Source organism: Mastigoproctus giganteus, chromosome 8 (genome assembly GCF_048544385.1).
Source record: "Mastigoproctus giganteus isolate SK-2022 chromosome 8, ASM4854438v1, whole genome shotgun sequence".
Classification (NCBI taxonomy): domain Eukaryota; kingdom Metazoa; phylum Arthropoda; class Arachnida; order Uropygi; family Thelyphonidae; genus Mastigoproctus; species Mastigoproctus giganteus.
The window spans coordinates 93,807,504-93,831,426 of NC_143582.1; the positions used below are offsets into that span (position 1 = coordinate 93,807,504).

At 40.1% G+C, this 23,923-nt stretch overlaps 1 protein-coding gene across 1 annotated transcript in view; it reads right to left on the reverse strand.

Annotated features, from left to right (window-relative positions):
• Window positions 1–23,923, reverse strand: part of LOC150081719 (uncharacterized) — a 167,107-nt gene that overhangs the window by 63,803 nt on the left and 79,381 nt on the right. Inside the window, exon 4 of the mRNA XM_090378828.1 lies at window positions 22,641–23,687. Coding sequence (XP_090234954.1) covers window positions 22,641–23,687 — 1,047 coding nt within the window. The remainder of the gene's footprint in view (window positions 1–22,640; window positions 23,688–23,923) is intronic.

The following is a 23,923-nucleotide window of genomic DNA, read 5'->3' on the forward strand; positions in this document are numbered from 1 at the left end:
AGTATTTAAACGTGCCTGATGCCTTTTTTTAAGATTCTTTAAACGACTATTGTCCTCACGATGTCAGTCTGGCATATAATAACTCGATTCCTGCTAAATCGGTTTTCATGGAGTTTTATATTTGGCTCCTTTAGTAAAATTTGTCGAGCCCTTCCCAATTCCATTAAAATCGGACCAATAGAAATCCGGCAATTCTTATTATTATTTTATTTATCTATCTATATATATATTTATATATATTTTTTTTTCATACATATCACATAGGCTACCTAACTGTATATTGTAGCTGAAGCAGTGGATATTATATTTGTTGGCACGCGCTGAAGGAATGAATCGGAAATGCAGCGGATGCGCAGAAACGTTATGTTCTCGGTTTGCGTATAAAAGTTGTTGCTTTTTTGTTCAATTATTTCTGAATGCGCCCAGCAGGTGTAGCACTACCACGTTTGTTTTACTTTATATTTATAGTAGCACTAGCGTGGGAAACTAAATGCTCCTGACGCTATAAAGCTTAGAATTATGCGATTGTTTCTAGTTCAAGTTATTTATAAAACCGTCCCACGTGATCTAACGATTATTAATCGATTCTAACCGTTATTTATTTGAAATAAACTTTGAGAAAAAAATTGAAAATGGAAGTGAATGATAGCGTCTGTTATATGCGTATATTTTTGTATTTTAACAACTATTTATACATATAATAAGTATTAATATATGCACATGCGCACGTTTTAAATTTTGCGCGTTTTTTAAATAACTATAATATTTAAGGGGCTAACAGAGCCATCTTTATATTTTATTCCTATAAAGTTTTTATTAATTTTCAAACAGAATTTAACTTTTTTAAATAAATGATTTAAGAAAAACACGACAACTTTTAAATATTGCTTGTTTTATTTAAAAATAAAAAAAAAATTAAGAGAAGATGAACTATTAATATACTCCAAGCAGAATTCAAAAAAATCCATAAATTTTTTTCCAGAAATTAAAAAAGAAAGCTTGCACCTGTGAGGTGCAGCGCCACCATATATGTAACAATTAACGATGCCATCACTACATGCGACTCTCTTCGCATTTCGATGTAACTTTTAATGCGGAAAGACTGAACTCCAGTATGAGGGATCTTTCCTTCAGCAAGGAAAGCAAATCTAAAATTGAATACAAGCTAGAAACGAAGGATAATTCATTTTAAGAGCGTAAGCGATCTTTAGTTCCACCCAGTGTTCTCTGCTTGTTATTATTTTACGTTTAAACACTATTAGGGAGTGCGGCAACAGCAGTATTTAAAGACGCTTTGGAGTAATGAACGGTGAAAAGTGGCGATGAACATTCCTTCGTTCCAAAGGAGGAGTTTCGCAACGAGTTGAACTGCGACATTCACGGTTTTGTTGCAACACATGACATCATTAATTTATGGAGCACGTTATATTACTCCATGTACAAGGCAGCAAGCTGCCATTAATCGCTTAATTAAGCGCTCCAGGTACGGGCCGGAGCCCTTTTATTTATACAGCAACTGGGTTATCTGAGAATGACGGCAGGAAATTACAAGATAAATATTTACTCCTGCTGACAAACTCAGTCAGCAGGGTGAAGGGTAACAGCTTACTAAATATAATTAAGATTCAGGCGATGGGAGAAAACGTGTTTTTATTTGGCCGCATCACCGCGCGTGCTTGCCGAAATTATTTATGAAGCAACTATTAATCATTTGATGCTATCTTGGTGCCTTTATCTTTCCGAATTGAAATGGAAAACATTTGCATGTGCGCTTAAACGCAGCCAGTGCCAGTTAGAAGCGACCCTTAATGTGTTCTTTTGCTTTTGTGCTAAAGATACCAAGGCCATGAGGCGTCAGTGAGTTATGTCTGTAAATTGTGCGTTTTCTGAGGTCTGTTTTGCTGGATGAACAGCCCGATATTTCCTGGGGGGAAATATAAACCACCGCTCGAGACCAAAAAATATGGGGAAAAAAATTCATAAAAATTTCCCGTCTTACGGACCATCCCTGAGTTTGATCTAAGTTATCAGCTTGATCCCTTTCAAATTAAAATTGATTATCTGCTTCATATTTGAAAACGCTTTTAATGTATATTTTTCTATATACGCCTGGCCCAATTTGATGCATTTCATTCAACTCGCAACAAGGTTAACCCTTAACTTCTTCATCAGAGCCACATCTTCATCAGAGCCACATTTCCAAAGTTTAAAGAACATCGGTGATGTTCTTTAAACTTTGGAAACAGAAAACAGTCGGTTTGAGCCAAATCGGGCCTATAGGGAGAAGGCAGACGAAAATTCCATGCATGTTATATGGCTGCAATGTTGCTTCGTTGCACTTTGTCTTGTTGAAGCAACACTGCTTTATTTCCATGCCTTACCGTTTGATTCATTTCTTTTTTTAACTTTAGTGTCTAAGTGTACCGAACTGAATTCATTGTGGGCCCCTTTTCCAAAAATCTAAGAATTTGTCAGTCAGAAACTCAGTAATTGCGCGATGTTTTTTAAACAAGTACGGTTACTGAGTTGTTGGATGACGTGTTCAAGTCCGATTTATATACGGATGTGTTGCGACGTATATCGAAACAACGCAGTTCGAAACAACGTACAGCAAGCCTAACTGTATATACAGTAGCAATAAACTGCGTAAAGCAAAATTTCATTAAAATATATTAATTTAAATCGGTGCAAACGCCCTCTATATGGTCCAATTCTTTCTTTATGCATATTGTGTTTATAAAAACCAGTGACCTTAAAGTTCTAATGGGCTTACTCAGTTTAGTCTCTTATGTAGCTTGCATTTATTCAGTTATAATGCAATAAAATCCATTTTTAAAAGGCTCTAACTGTTACTTTTTGTTGAATAAGAGGTAACTGCTTAACTGTCTCCTGTGTAGAGGCAAAAAGAGTTTGTTTTGCAAGGTTTATTGTTACATAGCCGATTTATTCACAACACCGAGCAGATAATAAGGTAGGTTTATTTTAATAGGAATTTGCATCTCATTAATTATCATTATTTTACCTATTTTTGTAAATACATTTCCATGAAAACCGAAAAATGTTGGATAAGGTACGATATTTTCCTTTGTGTCTATTTTGATTTTGTATTAAGCATTGAATGGCAAACAAGGCATCCAAAGGGGTGTAGTGGTGGCGCTCAGTTTGGTTACTTCGCGTAAGCCCTGTGGACGCAGATGTTATTGGCATCCGGTATTAATAAGTGGCAGGGTTGAATTAACAACAACAAAGAAGAGAATCGAGAGTTATGCATACATCAGAAGAGAAACGAAGCGTGTAATTTATCATGTTATCGGCACGTGATTGATACTGCCATTCCACGCGGAAAACGCTCCTTTGAAAGAAACAAACGGCCCGCAGCAACAATGGCACGAGCTTCATTATCACATGAATTGCAGCAAATCAACAAATGAAACAAATGGCATTAAGCTCGAGCCTCGCTGCAACACGAGTTTATGCAGATGCGAGAGAGAGTAATACGCAATCTGTTTCTTACATTGCGTTATTATCTAGGGGAAAGGACGCCAAATAAATTTTACACTGTCTTCACTTGAGCGTTAAAGCTAATACATTCATCATCGAATAATGTTTAGAGGCAGACAAATGTGAAAGGAATGCACTCGTACAAAGCGGTTAAAATTGTGCTGAGTTGTTCGGAGGTTATCCTGACGATTAATATTTTATTACAGACACCAACTTCAAATTCATTCGGTTATAGGAAAAACACTCGTACAGTTATGGTGACATTCTTCGGAGAAATCAATTTGTTTTATGGCTTCATGCTGTAGAATATAAAACGTAATTTCTGAAGGATATCGTCGATTAAACTGCGAAAACATTGTTTTTAATGCGATGATTTTCTGTTGGAACATCTGATTGCCACAAAAGATCTTAAACGATACAACAGTTTTAACTAATATTGCATTTAATTGTTCGACAAATATCTTTAAAAGGCCCAATTATAAAATTTCATGAAAATCCGTCTATTGGGAGTCGAGTTGTTACATGCGGACGGACAGACAGACAGACAGACAGAATAGTGAAGATAATAGGCGTAAATGAACTGTAATGTAAATAAAAGTGAACTAAATTAAACGTGATTTTAAACTTTTGGGCTCGAGTGTAGGTACTAGCTTATCAAATTAATAAAATATACTCATTCATTTTCTATCTAAGGCAAAAAGTGCTTTAATGCAAAATTGTTTGTTTAAATATTTTTTTTAGCGTAAAATAATTGTTTAACATAAAAAAACTGTTAGAAAATTAAACAATAACCTGTTTCTCGAGGCTTTTTATTACAAGGTTTTTTTATTATGGTCTTTTTTTTCATTAACATTCATTTGTCGTTCGATTCTATTTCTTCTTTGCGTTCTCATTACTCGCTCTGTTGGAAACTGGCATTTTCTACATTAAAAAAAAAAAAAAGGGAAATTTCTGACAAATTTAAAATTTCATTTCTGACATAATTTACGGAATGCTGTACCGGGAATTCCCATCTTCGCGTATTCCACCACGAAATCAATAAACTAAATTAAACCACACTTAAAAATTCTTGCGGAAACAGAAAGAAAACGCAATAAAAACAAATATTTCTTAAAAGGGACACGCATAATGGGCTTTTAAACACACAAAGGGGGGAAACTCGCCGAGGACATTCTCTGGACAAATGTGTTGACTTAGAAGAAATGTCGTTTCTTTCGATCACATGGGAAATGTGATCGAAAGAAACCACTTTAAGAAAAGAAGATAAATTCGCGAGGAAACCGCAGCGCATTTAAAGAAAGAAATACGCGCAGCAACTGCGATAAGGGAAGGTCGTAGCCACGGGCGCCAACGAAAGATAAACGCAGGTTACCGGTGAGGCTGACTACCCGGCGTTAAAGCGATAACAATAGAAAAGGAGTGAGTTATGGACACAGTGTCTTATGTAAACGTCTTGGATTTTCTTTTCTGTGAGCGGGGGAAAGTGGAACACAATGAAAAAGCGATAAGTATTCCGGGGATAGTCATGCAAATAGAAACACTTCGCGAGCCAAATGAAATGGGGGAGCGATTTGATGAGGGGCCAGGGATAAAGGCAGAGATCGCATAAAGCGGATCTGAAGGCCGAGGGGATATAAAGGGAGGTTTCGGTGGACAAGTGATTTTCGCAACTACTATAGGGAGATATTTGGGAGGACTACGCGGCGATTCTGAGATATGAATGGTTCTTAAGGTCTGTCATTCTCCGCTCTGCACAAACGTCTTGGTAGCTTGGTGAACAAAGTCCCAACGTGCACTCGAGGGATGCGATGTTCAGTACTCCGTAATACACAAGATGTGCGCAGTTATGTGTGTGATGGATTGTTATGTATTTACTGAAAGAACAGAATAGACCATGTTGCCTCGAGCAGTATGATCGATGGCACGAATGCGCGCGCGCACTCACATAGACAAGCTTGCAGAGAAGTCTCGAAGTGAATGACTGCATTCTTCTATATGAGCCCCGAGAACTACTTTTGAGTACGTATTGATCTCTCTGTCTCTGACCCCCCCATTTCCTTTTCTTTATCTTTCTTCGCTGTGCTTACAGTAAGCTGAAGACTCATTGGATCATAAGCAACAGTTACATCTATCCACTAAATCTGCATTGCATTAATCATCGAGAGCAGTCGATTTATATAAATTGGCTTGTTTCTACTGAATCAAGACGAATCTTTATATTAAAAGATTCCCGTCTTGATCTCAGAATCTTATTTTAATTACTAAGGGTGTAACCTCCGTGATGGATTACTGGTCATGTCACGTGATGCCATTAACTATCTCATTTCAAATTCTCCTTAATGACGAGAATGTATTTATTGTTTTTGGTTTGATGGCGTATGGACACATTATTTGTGTATTGTATGAGCCTTTTTCCCTCCGTGGCTCAGTTATCCGGTCTCAGGCGTAGATTGCAAGGTTTCCCCCCAGAAACCGAGGTTTTTCATCCAGCAAAACAGACAAATTGTCAATAGAACAACGCAGTTAACAGACATAAGACACACAGCACGGCATATGAATTTAACTATTAATATTTTTCTCTCCTATTCAATAAATAAACGAGTTGTTATCCAACGGTTATGAGAATATATTCTTTTAACTTACCATTTCATGATGTTCCCTTTAAAAGAATCTCCTTCGGACTTATTAGTCGAGGGCAACGATTCTATAATCGTTGGAAGACCGTGTGAGGTTCTTCTTTCTTAATCCAGTGGGTTATCTTCGACATTTTGTTGTTTCTTTCTTTGGAGATTTAATTTAATATTTGGCGTTTCAATCCTAAAACCATCTGAATTTTTGTGTTTTTCAGAGCGCATCATCTCCAAAGATTGCATGCTATGTGTTTTGAATTTGCTTTGCCGTGCTTAAAAGAAAACTACACGCACTTTCTCTGTTATTTTGAATCGCTCATTTCAGAAAATCGCTGCGCACGTCTTCACAATGAAACGATAGAAAAGTATATTATAACACCACTTAGTTAAAAATTCCTAATGTCATCGGTGGCATTGTTAAGCTTGCGGGTGGCACTTGGTGCAGACAATCTACCCTCTGCTACATCTCTGTAATTGTTTCAATGATTTCTTGTGTTCCAAAGCTGGTATTTGGAGATAAAATAAAAACTAAATCGTGCAGAGCTCTAAACCTAATCTTAGGTTCACTTATTCAACGTCTTTTGATAGAACACCTGACTTGCTTGACGTTAATGGAATCTGGACATTAGCATTAGAGAGGCATATGATGCAAGAAAGCAAGCTTCTGCAGCATCAGCCAAAAAAAAAAAAAAAAACGCTCCCATGTTTCACCCCTCCGTTCCGTTCCAAATTGCCTGTACAGCTCAGCCTTAAATTTATTTATTTACTCTATCAACTTCCACAACAAGAGATGGAAGTCTGTTCCACCAATCAACTACCCGCTGGCTAAAGGCACACTTACGCACATCTTTCCTCAATTCGAATTTATGCCTTCTCAGGCGACTATTCTGAGCAAGAGGATTGTTTGTTTGGTTTTTAGGAGCATTAGCAACTAAGGCCATATTGCTCCCTGAGCAAGAGGAAGAATCCCATCAGCATTGAGCATACTCAAACCACCCAAGGCTTTATGCTCAATAACATCACTCGCAGATGCTTAGTCTCCTGACACTATAATTTGCAAAACATAAGGCTTTCTTCGTAAGAGCAACCCTTTGTTCCATTCACTAATCTTGTTGCCCTTCTCTGTACTCGTTCCAACACCTCTACATCCTTCTTGAAATGAGGCCTCCAGACCTGTATACAGTACTCAAGGTGTGACCTGACCATTGCCTTATACAAGGGAATAATCACCTCCTTATCCCTGATAGAAAAATTCCTGTGTAACATTGACATGAGCTACTCTTGCAGACCGTCTGCACTGCTCAGAAAACTTCATATCTGCCTGCACAACCACCCCCAGGTCCCTTTCATTCTCTACCACTGTCAGTGTAGTACCACAGAGTTGATACGTTGCTCTGGGGTTGCTGTTTCCCATATGTAGTACTTTACATTTGTCAATGTTAAACTTCAGTTGCCACCTCTCAGCCCATCTGCTCAACTTGATATTTGCTCAACAACTCTGCTCAACTGGTCCAATTGATATCGATGGTTCAACTGTTGATGATCCTGCTCAGGTAGCTAACAAACTAAATGAATATTTTGTAACGACATTCACACATGAGGAGTTATTCAGCGAGGGGAATGCCAGAGGTGTATTTAGCTCTGGCAGTAAGCTAGATAATCTTGTAATAACTGGGAGTAAAGTGCAGGAGAAATTGTTGAAGATAAACACAAGAAAGGCACCTGGGGTGGATGGAATCTATCCAGTTAAATTAAAGGAGGCAGCAAAGGAAGTAAGCAAACCCTTAGCCATAATTATGAGAGCTTCCTTGGACTCAGGGGAGGTACCATACACTGGAGATGTGCAAATGTGACCCCAATTCGCAAAGGAGGATCAAAGGCTGACACAAGTAATTATAGACCTGTGAGTTTAACTTCTGTTCCAGGAAAATTAATGGAGGCACTGGTTAAAGAAGCACTGCAGGATCATCTAGACAAGACTTCAGTTATAGCTCGGACACAGCATGGTTTTGTTAAGGGGAAATCTTGCCTGACCAATTTGATTGGATACTATGATGCAGTCACAAAAGAACTGGATGCAGGGAATAGCTTTGATATTATATACTTGGATCTAAGAAAGGCTTTTGATACTGTTGCACATAGAAGACTGCTGCACAAATTGGAGCAGTATGGCATTGGAGGCAAATTGCTGCTATGGATAAAGGGGTGGTTGAGGGGGAGAAGACAGAGAGTGGTAATCAATGGACACTGCTCATCGTGAACTAATGTTATTAGTGGAGTCCCTCAGGGCTCAGTGTTGGGTCCATTGTTGTTTTCTGTATTTATAAATAATATTGATGATGGTATATCAAGCTTAATGTCCAAGTGTACAGACGATACAAAGGTTGGTAGGGTTGTTAAGGACACTACTGACGCTATGCTGCTGCAACAAGATCTGGAAAGGTTGAGCAGATGGGCTGAGAGGTGGCAAATGAAGTTTAATATTGACAAATGTAAAGTACTACATATGGGTAACAGCAACCCCAGAGCAACGTATCATCTCTGTGGTACTACACTGACAGTGGTAGAGAATGAAAGGTACCTTGGGGTGGTTGTGCAGGCAGATATGAAGTTCTCTGAGCAGTACAGACGGGCTGCAAGAGTAGCTCATGGTGTATTGTCCATGATATATAGGACTTTTTCTAGCAGGGATAAGGAGGTGATTATTCCCTTGTATAAGGCAATGGTCAGGCCACACCTTGAGTACTGTATACAGGTCTGGAGACCTCATTTCAAAAAGGATGTAGAGCTGCTGGAACGAGTACAGAGAAGGGCAACAAGATTAGTGAATGGAACAAAGGGGTGCTCTTACGAAGAAAGGCTTAAGTTTTTCAAATTAAAGTGTCTGGAGACTAGGCACCGGCGAGATGATCTGATCGAGGTGTATAAAGCCTTGAATGGTCTGAGCCTGCTCAGTGCTGATGGGATTCTGCCTCTTGCTCAGAATAATCACCTGAGAGGGCATAAATTCAAATTGAGAAAAGACAGATGTGGGATAAATGTGCGGAAATTTGCCTTTAGGCAGCGGCTAGTTGGTTGGTAGAACAGACTTCCATCCCTTGTCGTGGAAGTTTATAGCCTAAACAAATTTAAGGCTCAGCTGGACAGGTATTTCGAACGAACGGAGGGGTGAAGTGGAAGTTTTTTTTTTTTTTTTTTGGCTGATGCTGAATAAGCTTGCTTTCTTGCATCATATGCCTCTACTAATGCTAATGCTAACTTTTCTAGATCCCGTTGCAGCAGCGTACTGTTATTAGTGTCCTTAGCAACCCTGCCAACCTTCGTACTATCTGAAAACTTGGACATTAAGCTTGATATACCATCATCAATATCATTTATAAATACAGAAAACAACAATGGACCCAACACTGAACCTTGAGGGACTCCACTAATAACATTCTTACACGATGAGCAGTGTACATTGATTTCCATTCTCTGTCTTCGACCCCTCAACCATCCCTTTATCCATAGCAGAAATTTACCTCCAATGCCACACTGCTCCAATTTGTTCAGCAGTCTTCCATGTGCAATAGTATCAAAAGCCTTTCTAAGATCCAAATATATGATATCAAAGTTATTCCCTGCATCCAGTTCTTTTGTGACCACATCATAGTATCCAATGAAATTGGTCAGGCAAGACCTTTCTTTAACAAAACCATGCAGTGTCCGAGCTATAACTGAAGTCTTGTCTAGATGATCCTGCAGTGCTTCCATTACTTTTCCTGGAACAGAAGTGAAACTAACAGGTCTGCAATTACTTGTGTCGCCCTTTGATCCTCCTTTGTGAATTGGGTCACATTTGTACATCTCCAGTCCATGGGTACCTCCTATGAGTCCAAAGAAGCTCTCATAATTATGGCTAAGGGTTTACTTACTTCCTTTGCTGCCGCCTTTAATATAACTGGATTGATCCCGCCCGTCCCAGCTGCCTTTCTTATGTTTATCTTCAACAATTTCTCCTCCATTTTGCTCTCCGTTATTATAAAATCATCTAGCTCATTGCCAGAGTTTAATTAACCTCTGGCATTCCCCTCCCTGAATAATTCCTCTCCTCATGGGTGAATGTAGATGCAAAATACTCATTTAGTTTGTTAGCCACCTGAGCAGGATCATCAACATTTGAACCATCAATATCCAGTGGACCAATCTGATTCAACTCTTTCCTTATAGAATTTACATAAGTAAAGAACTCTTTGCTGTTCTTCTTTGTACCCTTTGCCAAAGATTTCTGATAATCTGTCTTTGCCTGTCTACTCTCCTTTGTGACTTGGTTACAGTCCAGCTTATATCTATCATAGGCTTCCATGTCACCCATTAATTTATGCGTATCCCATGCATTTTTCTTCTCTGCCACATGTCTCATTAGTTCATCTGCCATCAATTTAGGACTAAACCTTGAACAATATTTCTTAGTTGGTATGTAAAGCCTATTAGCTTCCAAGATAAGTTCTTTGAATGCTTCCCATTTTGAATTTGCTGTTGGTAACATCAGTTGGTCCCACAGTATAGAATTTAAATACTGTCTCAGACCATCGTTGTCGCCTTTACGAAAGCAAAAACTCTTCCCTTTACCCTTGATGGTAGTTATCTCTTTGAGTAAATCCCACTTCAGCACACTGTGATCACTGCCACCTAGTGGTTCCTTTATCTGCAGATTCTTAATGCATGAAGAATCACTACTGATAATCAGATCAAGAGTATTACTCCCACTAGTTGCCTCCCGAACATGCTGAGGTAGAAAACAATCATCCAATAAATCCACAAAAGCCTTGCTAGTGTGTGAGTGACCAATCCACAAATTCCAGTCAATATGTGGGAAATTAAAATCCCCCATTGTAAGACTCTCTGATTTACTGGCACACTCTATTTCCCTGTACAGTTTCTCATTATACTCATCAGAGTCATTAGGCCTATAGCACACTCTTACTCTGAATTTTGATCTCCCAATGCTTATGTCACACCAAACTGACTCGACACTGCACTGTACAGTGATGTCGACTGGCTTCACATCCTTGGATTTTATGTGTTTCTTAACTAATGGCATAACCCCTTCTCCCTTCCTATCCTGTCTATCCTTTCTGTAGACGTTGTACTCCCCAAATTGCAGTTCTGCATTCCTTATATCTGTGTGACACCACGTCTCTGATATCCCAACAATATCCGCCTTTGATGTTTTGAGCAATACCTCAAATTCATCAAATTTATTTACCAAACTCCTAGCATTGGTGTACATGCATCTGTTTCTATTCTTAGCTACCCTAACACAACCCATGTGTTTACTTGTACCGCAATGACTCCCAGCAGTCTCTGAAACATCCTGCATCTTGTTTTCCAGGCTGCTGCTCAATTCAATAGAAGCAGTGCAAGAATCACTTTCACCTCTGTCAGTGGCTCCTGTTAATCTATTAGTCTTTGTATCCCCCAAGCTAAGGCGCCTCCGTAGCTAGGTGGGAAGGAGCAGCAGTGCGTATCACACGCTTCTTGATTAGACCGGGGTTCAAGTCTGTCACGACCAAATACGGAGGATGCGGAAAGGTCAGGGAATGACCACCGCATATTCCCGGAGCAATATGGCCTTATTTGCTAATGCTCCTAAAAACCAAATAACAAATAACCCCCCAAACTAGCAGTTTTCCGACCCACCTAACACTGCCTCGATAGCATCAGCAAATATTCTTGCACTCTTTCTATTTAAGTGTATCCCATCCCTGTAGAAGCAGTCTCTCCGGTTATTTCATGCACTCAAACCTTTAGCAGCTGGTGATCAACCACAACTGCACTCTCTTGAAGAAGTAACTAAGCCAAAGAATCCAGCGGGAAATAACACAGATTTCCCACAAGCTGAAGAACAACTAGTAATTCAAATAACGTCCATCATGTTCCACCCACCTCATATGCTGGTATGCGTACCAACAACCCTTCTAGCGATACCTACGTCCCATCTAAAGATATACAAAATGTTCTCATTACCGCCGCCAACACCGCCTCAGATTTTGTACGATACCTTCGAGCTACCGATATTGATTGCCTCGCTCTCAACATGTTATTCCCAACCAGACCTTATCGCGCCATGTAACAGCCTCCAAACCTCGCCTGGCACTGGCCAAGAAACCTAACATCTTCGTAGTTTCCACAAGAGCCAACATTTTTGCCCCCAGATTTGGACCTGGAACATTTCCTGAATCTATTAGGACAATTTTATTGAGGAACATAATCTCTCAGTTCAGGTTAAACTGCCAAAAACTCGGCAAACAGGCTGTTCCTCCTCTTATATGTGTTCACTCGCTGTCTACCAAAAGGTTGTAAATCCTGTCGTCTGGCCTTAAGGAACATATACTGTCCTACCATTAATATCCGGACATCTCTCCATGAATGGGGAAACAGGTCCTATGCATGCAACACGTCACAGAATTTTCTTTAAATATGCACACTGGGCTTCGAACAGACAATTGCAAAAGTCGGCATGCAATATCACACGTTCAACAGGATTACCTCAACAGTTCAAAAGAATTGATCACCTCAACAAATGCTAGACGCCGATTAATATGGTGTAAGGAGAGCGAAACCTGGACTGTAGAGTAGTGGAAAACAGTCCCATGGACAGACGAGTCGAAGTTTGCACTCTACCAGTCTGATGGCTGCTTTTCATTGTTTGGCCCATTAGTCGTTATCGACAAAACCATGAATGCTGTGCAATACCAGGACAGCCTGGACAATGCTCTTCCAACAGTATGGCAATACATCGGGGAAGGCCCATACTTGTATCGGCAAAACAACACGCCATGCCATACTGCTCAGGTCAGAGTGGTTTGAGAACATGGGTGTGGAAAAGTTGGATTGGCCAGCCCAGAATGCTGATCTGAACCCTATCGGGCATCTTTGGGATGTATTGGATCGTTGGGTACGTGCACGTTGAGATCGCCCAAAGAACAAGGCCGAACAGGTGGCTGCGTTAAAGCCCGATGGAAGAACATATCACTTGACATTTATAAAAAGCTGGTTGACAGTATGCCGCGAAGATTGAAGGCAGTCATAAAAGCAAAAGGTTTCACCACAAAATATTAAATGACAATAAAAGCTCCGTTTTTTGTCTAAAAGCAGGTAGCCAGATATTAATGGTAGGGCAGTGTATATATACCCCTAGCATCTTCATATGAAGCCATCCATGAAATATCACACTGGATAATTACCAGCTTCATCTTTCAGCCTTGCGCTTTGTCTGTGGAGATGTTAATTTTCCTCCCCAGCTAGTTAACCATCAAATGCTTCTATCAAACCTATCTTGTGCAGGGTTGCAAATGATCAGCCATCTTCCAACAAGAGGTAACAACCAACTAGATCTCATCCTTGCCTCCTTTCTTTGCACCTGCCCGAGATTTACTTTAGTACGGATCACGAGTAAATTGTTGTTCTTTTACACATACCTGCTCCAAACTTCAATGTTGTGAATTCAATTGATACCAAAATAATAATTAGTCCTAGATTTTTGAGTGTGTAGTTGAGTGTGCAGCCTCAACTACACGATAAATGTGTAGTTGAGGCTGCCTCTGCCATTCCGTGGTCAGTCTTAGAAAATGTGATCTTGAAATTGCAGCGAATTTGCTTACTATTTGGCTTAAGTAGACCTTTGCAGCATCCAAGAGGGTTACCATCCTGCCTCAGTCCAGAGCATGTTAGGCTCGCTATCTTAATGTGAGCTTCAAGTTAAAACAGTAGCTGGACAAAATGTGCAAGCAGTCGCAAACTGTTCAAGGCAAGGATAGCTTACTCTAGAACTCGCGCACCATTTAAAAAGCAGAAATCTCAACCAATTAAGCATTATACGGATATAACCCTTCGTAGGGAAAAATTCCTCTACTCTGAGCGGTCTTCTGCTTTCCACCTAAATCTTAAACCTGACCAGTGGCTTGATTTTATATCTAGATTTGTCTCGAATCCAGAACAATGTCTTGATCTTCATACACCAACAACTGGAATCTTCTTGACACACTAACTGCAGTATCAATTCAATTCAATCTCCTACTCTTATTAAGCATTACCGGCCAATATGCAATGCCTCAAGTCTTCTAAAACTCTTTGAGAAGACACTCCTCCCCGTTCTAGCTAAACAACTTCTTCCAGGTCAGCCTCCTCAAATCCATTACTATCTTCCTTATAGATCAAATGTTTGCAGTCACCTAGGTAGACCTCGAAGCAACTTTGGGTTCTTGAAACGTTCCTGCAATGCTGAAGCTACTTTCTCACCATTATGAAATCAAGGGAGACACTCTACAGTTCCTCACATTACTCCTTCAGAACAGAATAATCCGGCTTACTGTCTATGGGGAACATATGACGATGTATCTCTTCAGGCGTGGCACAGGGTGGTGTCTTATCTGAGGCCTTGTTTACAGCGCTTATCTCCCCCACTTGTTGAGTCCTGGCATGATAATTTAGGTTATGCTGATGATATGAAGCTCCTCCCACCGATTGCTCCCCACGATGATCTTCTTGTGATAACAGCATCAATTAATAATAGACTCTTGGAATTTGCAAACTACCTCAACCAGTTCGGGCTAAAAATAAACCCAGAATAGTCTGAATTTATGATATTATTCTTAAAGAAAACTCCTTCCTATATTCAAACAACACTGTGCATGCTCCTATCCCCATCGTCAATAAGCATACTAAACTCGAGGTTATTTTTGACCTTGAGCTCTGCCTCAGTGGGCAGGAGCGGCAGTGCGTAGCACACGCTTCTTGATTAGACCGGGGTTCGAGCCCGTGACCAGCAAATACGGAGGATGCGGAAAGGTCAGGGAATGACCACCGCATATCCCCGGAGCAATATGGCCTTAGTTGCTAATGCTCCTAAAAACCAAATAACAACAACAAGCTTCTGTAGCCACATGTACAAGTTGCGCACTCAAAGCAGCTCAACTACGATGGATTGCCAAACAGTATTTACAGAATATTAACGAAATCACAACTACCAGAAAAAATATATAAACCACTGTATACTCTCTGCTTTTATATGCTGCAGAAGTATGGGCATCTACTGCCACTAGCACAATTAATCTACTTCCTGCTGAGTTTTTGGTCTTAAATGGGCCATAAACAAACATAAACTTCCACCATAGTTAAGGTCAACTGAAATGGCCAGTCTGCTACAAATTCCGAGTCGTCCCACTCTGATTATGGTGAAACGCCTTACCACGATTGTCAAAATGATCATTGGCAAGATTTTGGCACCATCATTCTAGGACTGGTGCTTTTGAAGAGTCCCTCAGCCTTCTCTCAGAGCGACTCCAACTGTCTACCCATATCTCAGCCTCCTTCACTTTTCCGATGTTCTCATGTACCCAGTTATTGGATGCTGACCTTAATAAGTTTGCTTGTGACAGGGAATAGAGAACCACCGCATCCTTGAGTTGAATTTCCCTGATCCTTCTCCTCGAATCTCATCTTAATGCCACAGGCCAACAACACCATCTGATACGAGGGTGGCTTACCAACTTATCCAACGATACACTTACTACTTCTGCTTCAATGCAAAGAGCGTTACCTGTTCTGTATTCAATTTAAAATTATTTGTTCAAAAATGAAGTCTCCAGACGTGATGCATTACTCAAGGCGTGTCCTGACCATCGCCTTATACAAAGCGATAATAAGCTCCTTGTCCCTGCCAGAAAAATTCCTGTGGATCATTGACAAAACCCCACAAGACACGCTGTCCTGGCAGCCCGTCTGCACTCTCAGAGAACTTCATATCTGATTGCACAATTACCCCCAGGCCTCTTTCATTCCCCACTACCCTCAGTGTTGGTACATTTCTCTGGGGTTACTGCTACGCATATGCAGTACTTTGCATTTGTCAATGTTAAACATCAGTTGCCACTTCTCGGCCCATATGCTCAACTTTTCTAGATCCTCTTGCAGTAACATACTGTTAATACTGCCATTGCGTAGTATACATTTAAGGCTCGGTTACTTTAAACCAATGTCTTCTATTAGGATTCTATATTTGAATTGAAAAAAGTCTGGCTTCCTTCACATTACTACAATTCGGTTTCTATCTCTCCTTTTGTGTTTCTCTGTGGAGGCTGGAGTTTTATGATTCTCTCAGGCAAAGAATGAATTTAAAGAAAATCGGGAAACCTAAGAAGTCGTAATTTCCAACTTTGAGGACTTGCATTTGGTTCACAAGAGCTTGAGGACAGAAAAAAAAAAAGAATAATTACTTCGAGAATCTACATCGTCCAGCCTTCTGCCAGATACATATTGCTTTCCTCAGATTGGAAAATTGAATGCTTTCAGCATCCAATCTTGTAGTCTCTTTTCACGGTATATAATACTGGAAGATTGCCGTCGTCGTCTTTGTCACGTGATCTGGGTTCACTTATTGCCACACGAAGTTCATCGTCCAGTGGCAGCGTTACTAAATTTTATCCCGCCGCCGTTGCTATTTATAGTCGTTTCCTAGGAGACCACCTGCCTCCGTTAGACAGAACGAGATACATTTGACGTTCAGAAATACCCTCACGGAGAGCTACTGCCAGCAACGCTCTCTCCCCTCATATATTAAGAGGATGCCTCAGGCTATCAGCCAGCCTGTTGGTAGGACAGTTTGTTACTTCGTTTTGCAATGTTTTCAAGTATACTGATTTATCCATAAACCTCTCTGCTGTTTCGGTAAGAGGCAAGTACACATCCCCTTTTTATATATATTGCCGTTAGCTGGCACGTGCACTTGAACAGTGACTGACGTTCGGTTTTTGCAATGAAGAAACAAGTTTTTCGGTTGCCGAAAGGTTTAAATGTTTGGTCTCTCCAGAAATATCATTGTGGAGGAAGCCCAATTATTCGGCATCCAAAGGCCATTGTGTCAGATTATCACACACTTCGGATTATCGGACATTTACGTAAAATTAAGTCTTTAAATAACCCAAAATTTTGGTGTGCCTTATAGGCTATTTATTCTATGTAATGAAATAAACCTTCTCGAAGCAACGTGTTTGACGATGTCATACTCGAACTGTAATGTGATTGGGTCTTCGTGGCAGCACAGTGGTTGCAACCACCCAGTGGAAAAGGCTTGTATTCGAATCTCGCAACGGTACGAATGTTCATAGACTTTTTTTTTTTACTCCGTAGCTTAGTTAGTCGGTTTCAGAACAGGACAGATATCCCCTCCAACAGGAATTCGGGTTTTTCGTCCAGCAGAACAGACAAAAAGACCAGAGAATACGAACAATTTATAGAAATAACACACAGAGGCAGATGGGGTAATTCTCGTGTGGTCGTAAAATGGCAGTATTTGACATATTGTAGAAAATCTTTTTGCAATATGATTGGATGTTTGTTGATAATTAAACTCTGTAAAAAATTAAAAGACTTTACTGAATTTATTTATATGATTTTATTCTATTTGAAAACACGAATGAAAACAATTAATTTCTTTGCTCCTGGTCACTCTCCGAGTTACGAACACCCAACTTATGAACATCCTACATACGAACGAAACTCTTTGAAGATATGAAACACAATGCTCTTATAAGTGAACTGTTTTTCATAAGTGAACAGTATTTATTTGTACTATTGTTTACAAACACGACAAATCAAATGTGTTGTTGATCTAATGCTTCATGTAAGAACAGTGGAACTGAGGAACTTCCTTTGAATATTTTCTTTACTATCAGATATAAGACTATTAAACTTTACTGTGCATTATTATTATTAGAGATTAACCACTGAACAAGTATCCGAGAGATTTCCCGGATGCACGACTTGACAGAAATCAATATTCACCTGAGTTAAGCTGGGGTACCTATTATTCCTGACATTTTAACTCCAAAGTTGAACTAACATAGACGTATTGCTTGTCTGTAAACTGCCTTTCCTGCTTGACTGCTAAATACGGTGATGTTCTTGTATTCTCCCTACCTTGTTAACTCTTTTTACCCTATGTGGCTGTTCTGGAATATAAATACAACTTTTATTATTTATTGTATCCACCACGCTACGGTAGAGGCCAAATGAACAGCACCCAAGACCAGCATGGTCACCCATGCTGGTCTTGGGTGACCATAGATTCGAATCTCATTCTAAGCAAGAGGAACATTTATGGACTTTTTCAAATTTTGGTTGAGTTTCTCGAGTTCGGTTGGTTTATTTTGCACTAAGTCAACTAGGGACACGAAGCCAATGTATTGCATTGTATTATGTGGTCGATTTGCCCGTTTCATGGAGATTGGGAGGATTGCGTGGTCCCAATGTTTAGAATGTTTAGTTCTGATGAAAAATCCGGAAACCAGGATTTTTCATCTCAGCATCTGGTTATCTACAGGAACTGTATAGCTGTTCCATGGCTAACAAAACCCAACTCTCTTTCATTACCATATTATTGACATCCATATAATCACATCAGCATTCACACCAGAAGGAGAAACAATGGCTCAATGTAATAAAATGGCTTTATTTCTTGCTCAGAGAGTAACGAATCCATTGAATGCTCTCTCTCCGTCTTTCATTTATTTAAAAATATTGCAGTTCATAAGCTCTGTTAACATAACGGCGGCGCTACAGCTAAAGGAATTAGCAGAGTTGGAGTAATCAAACTCCCATCAGCATACTGAAATGGCTTAATGGGAAAGCTACATTGGCAACTGCGCCGATCTATCTGGTGGCCGAAAGGGTTAAACAGTAATTGTGCGCTGAACATGTATTGTATATATATGAAGGAAAACACTCAAAAACTCATTTTTATACGCAAAAATCAAGCCCATTTTATTGTCTTTATAAGTGTTCTTAGTGTGCTATTGATTTGTTGCAGGAATTATCACGCAAGTTAAATTTGACAATGGGGAAAACGCGTGCTCTGTCAGACTTTGAAAAAGGTCTTATCGTGGGTGCATGTTTAGCAGAAGCCAAATTCAAGAAGCAGAAGCCATAATTGGTTTCTCCAAAGCATCGATCTCAAAGGTTTTAATGACTGGAAAGCAAGCTGTTCTTCCACGTGGGTCCGTGTCAATAATAATCAGGGCTAAAGGTGTTTCAATCCATACTGAAACACCTTTAGTCCTGATAAAATTATTTATTAATGATTTTTTTATCATACGTAAAAAATCGATCATTTTCACTTCATTTGTTTTCGCTTCTTCCGGTTTTTCTGTGTCAATAAGTTTCTTCTGTCTTTCCAGTTCTGAACCAATCCATGTTACTAAACTAGCATACGACTTCAGCAAATTTCACAGTGGATATCTTCATTTCTTCGCTCGTACTTCTTTTTATCGTTTTTCAACCTTTAAATAGCCAAAAAATGAAATCATCTTCATTTATTTACTTTTCTTCCGGTTTCTTTATCAATAAGTCTATTCCAGCTTCTCAAACCTCAGCCAATGGATGTTACTGAACTTGCATATGATTTCAACAACTTTTACAGCGATTGTCTTCATTTCTCTTTCTTTGCCTGGTTTTTGTGCATGTAAGGTACTTCTGGTTTCCCAACCTCCAAACAATCCATCCTGCTAAACCAGCATGGGCTTCGATAGCCTAAAAAATGGTAATCGTAATTTTTTTCCTTTCTTCTAGTTTGTGTTAATAAATTTCTTACTCATCCTTCTCAGCATACAACCAACCAATCCTAGATACTTGAAAAACATGCACTTCAAAAGAGGCTCCCCCCCCCACCCTCCCAAAATGTATTTCTTTACATCTTGTTTTCGTAATAACGGCCTTTCGGATAGCGTTGTGGTTAGGACCATGCCATGTGGAAAACGAGGTGGTTCGAATCCCATCACAAAGGAGGAATTTTTATGGGTGAGTACTTGGTTCCCCCCCCCTCATCTCGTAAGTCGGTTTTTTATGAAGCAAACAAGGCAAATAAACAACGCAATATATGCAATTCACAGGCATTATATACAGACACCTCACGACCTCAGTTGTTTGGTGAAAAAATAAACACCATTTTAACTACTGTCCTTCATGCTATTTGGCGTATCATCCCTTAGTCAGGAGAGGAGAGAACTGCCACGCGCCCTGGTGAAAATGCCTCACTAGACCAGAACGCTTTGCCATGTAGGGCACTCGGACTCCAACAATTCCGACCCCTGCACAATCTCCAGGGAAGTTTACCCTCCTGCCTTTAACCCATTCACGATATTAGCCTACTACTAACTTCTTTCAATAAAAACTATAGCGCGGGTTGCGAACCGAACGTCAGAAGATGGGCATTACCCAGTCGGTAGTCTTACAACGAATTGTCAGGCAAAGAATTGACATGATCCCCTCCACATCTCAAAGGCGTAAATGGGGCAATAAAACAATACTTCAAGAGAGAAGTTGTTAAATTATAAAGAGGACTTTACGGTAAAAAGGATATTCAGTGCGCAGCAAATAACATTTGAATTCAACCAAGCCCACAACTGCCCTATTTCAACTCATACCATGCGCAGGGAATAGAAGAAATTGGGTATTGGCAGTCACCAGCCTATTCAGAAGCCACTTGTTTCAGAGAAAAGCAGGAAACTCCGCTTGCAGTGGTGCCGAGAACGTCGTGATTGGACAGTGGAACAATGGAAAAAAGTCATGTGGTCAGACAAACCACGGCACACTTTTTGTTTTGCACTGTTGGTAGGAAGAGAGTGTAGCAAGAACCTCACAGAGTGATGGACCCTGTTTGCTTAGTTAAGACAACCCAAGCGTCTGGCGGTGGTATCATGGTTTGAGGAATATTTTCTTGGCACGAACAGGTTAGTTGATACTAGTGGAAGGTCAAATGTCATCCAGGGAGTACCTGATTTTTGTGTCAGATCTGCTGCATTCTGCAATGTTTGCTTTTTGTCCCGAAGGTGATGGCTACTTATGGATGACATTGTAACAGCGCATCGTGCAAGAATTGTCCGAGAACATGACACAGATTTCCACCATCTTCCCTAGTCCCCATATTAACATGATCTGAATTCCATTGAGAATGTGTGGGATATACTGGAGAGGGCTATTCCGCAACGAGGTCTCAACTTTTGGTCTGTGGAACAACTCAACCCCACAATGTGTATTTCCTAAAAAATGGACTTATAGAATTCACCATTTACAGCTCGGCATGTCAAAAGTTTCTTAAAACTGTGGAATATGTTGGAGAGACTATTTTGTACTATTCGGCAACGAGGTCCTCTTCCTTCAACTTTGTCTCAGCTGCGCGATATTTTGCTAGAAGAATGGTTACAATTCAAGCACCTACAGAATGCATGCCGCGCTGCACACTTGCAGTTATTCGAAACGAAGGCCGCCCAATTTGATACTGAATGAAGGTTCGTATGTTTTGCCAGTGTGCATATTTCGTGAGATCTTAAATAGGATATGGCACTCGTTGCAACTAAAAATAAAAAAAGAACAGGGTGGCTATGCCCTCGAGGGGTAGCATAGTGCGTACAAGTACCGTCTTCCCAACGTCTTCCCTTCCTTTTTGTGGTCTTTTTTCAAAACATAGCTGTGTTAGTTGGTCTCAGGAGAGGGTTGTATGGTTTTTAAATCCTGAAAACTTGGGTTTTTCATCCAGCAAGGAAGAAAATCGACCACGCAATTCTTATACATAATACATAAATATGCGGCACAGTATGGGCTAAGTCACCGATGCGCTTAAAAGTCTACAACAACGACAACAGGGTGGCTATAATTAAAATTAATATATTCCAATGCACCAGCACAAAAGAACTAATGAGCACAACAACCTCATCTCTAAGAGACATACTCTAAGGAGATGATATGGATGGGAATTATGAAAAAAAAAGCAAAAAACTTCCGGAAAGTCACAAGGAGAGTGGGTGGCCCCGATACTTTCACTGGGACAACCACGGAATAAATAACTTTTCAGCATATATTGTGGAAGTGTTTTTGGAGCATTGGCGACTAAGGCCATGTTGCTGCCTGTATATTATGTGTAAATTGCGTTCATTCTGAGGTCGATTTTCTGTTTGCTGGACAAAAAACCGGAGTTTTCGAGAAAAAAAACCATGCTACCCTAGCCTGGGACCGACTAACTCAGCCACATTGTGAAAAAGACCCACAAAAATTTCTCCCGTCATCGAAGTTTTTCAACCTCAGGTCTTTTCCACCCGGTGTGGGAAGGACGAAGATCCTACCAGCGAGGGCAGCGTGTGGTATATTCCTGAGGATATACAGTGGAAGGAGAGCAGGTATTGTATTTTTGTACATGTTTAAAAAGAAACTTCATGTATTAGATTACATTCTCCAAAATTTCAGAGCTGATGACATATTATATGACATCAGGTTAGGGTAACCGGTTCGAAAAGGAAAAGTGACAGTGCATCATTCCATAGACCAGTGCAGTCATTGTAATCACTAAAAACAACAATTATAGCATGTGTTAAACGTATGCCATTTTTTTTAACTAAATTAAGTTTATATGGTTTCTTTTGATTTTCACATGCAAGACGAGCTCTTTAAAGTAATATGTAGAAATATATTACTTACCCATCTGTTCTTGATGACGACGATTAGTTTCCTCGGTACGAACATCCAATGTTCCCAATTCTCCTTGTAATTGTCGACAGATCTCTTCTTTTCCCTTCAACTGTTCTAAGAGAAACATGTTTTCTTCCAGTAGACTGTAATAGTTATCTTCCGCCTGTCTAGCAGAGAGCATGGGACGATGAGCAGCTTCTAAGGAGTCGATATTTTCTTCTGCAACAGAATGAGATTCACAGGTGGCTAAGATATCTTCACTAACTCTTAGGACGTCTCCAGATTGCGATCGAAACGGAAGATTCCCTTCCTTCTGACCCACATAAGAGAACAAGTCTGGTTCTGACGTTGCCCTTGATGGCTGCGACCTAGCGTTTCTCATTGACGTTTCGTGGCTTAAAGAAGGAGAGGCTTTAGGAGACAGTCTCTGATGGTCATCCCCACTTATTGCATCCTCTCCGGGCGATGTCTGGCAAGAGGTGTTGCGTAAGCTCTCGTCCAACAGAGCTATCGTCGATAGTTCCGGTCCCACTCCCTGTTTCGTCTCCCATTCGTATAATTTCTTCGTGAAGGCATCGGAAATACCTTCGAACCGGAACTCGCCAGCTGAGGTACGAACGAGGATTTCGCTTTTCAGACTCTTCTGGTCTGCCAGCATGGCATCCTTCAGCTGCTGCAGACGAGATGCCCGCTTTTCGTATTTCTGTTTGTCTTTTCCTAGTCGTTGAACTTCCCTGTCCACCTTCTGTAATTCTTTCTCCAGCCAGCTGAGATCCTTTACCCTTTTGGTGATCTTTTCTGTCCTTTCGGGTTTCTTTTCCTGCTTGCTAGTTTTTCTGGTTTTGCAAAATGACTCCTTGCGTATTGAATCGGGACTCGTTAGCTTTCCGCCACAGTTTCTGAACTTTTCCCATTCTTCCATTTTCTTGTTGAAGTCATCGCTGAGATTTCTTTGAAGTTCTTTCAGTAGATCCGAAATAGGAGTTGAATTTGAAGGACTTAATCCAAAATTCAGAGGCTCAGGATAGTTGTTTGGTGTATCATTCATGACGTCATCTAAATAATAAAAATACTCGCTGATTAGTTTGTAAAATCTAATAGGGGAAAATCATCAAATAGTGATTCTCAAAAACACTAATCTGGACAATTTATTTTTATAATAATTATTAAGAGATTTAATTTTTAAATATTATTTTATAGTATAGTGTTATTGGAGTTTAACTTTTAATGTTAAACAGCGTTCGGTGATCTGCGTGCTGTGAACTTGAAAGCACGTGGTTGATATCTTGCGC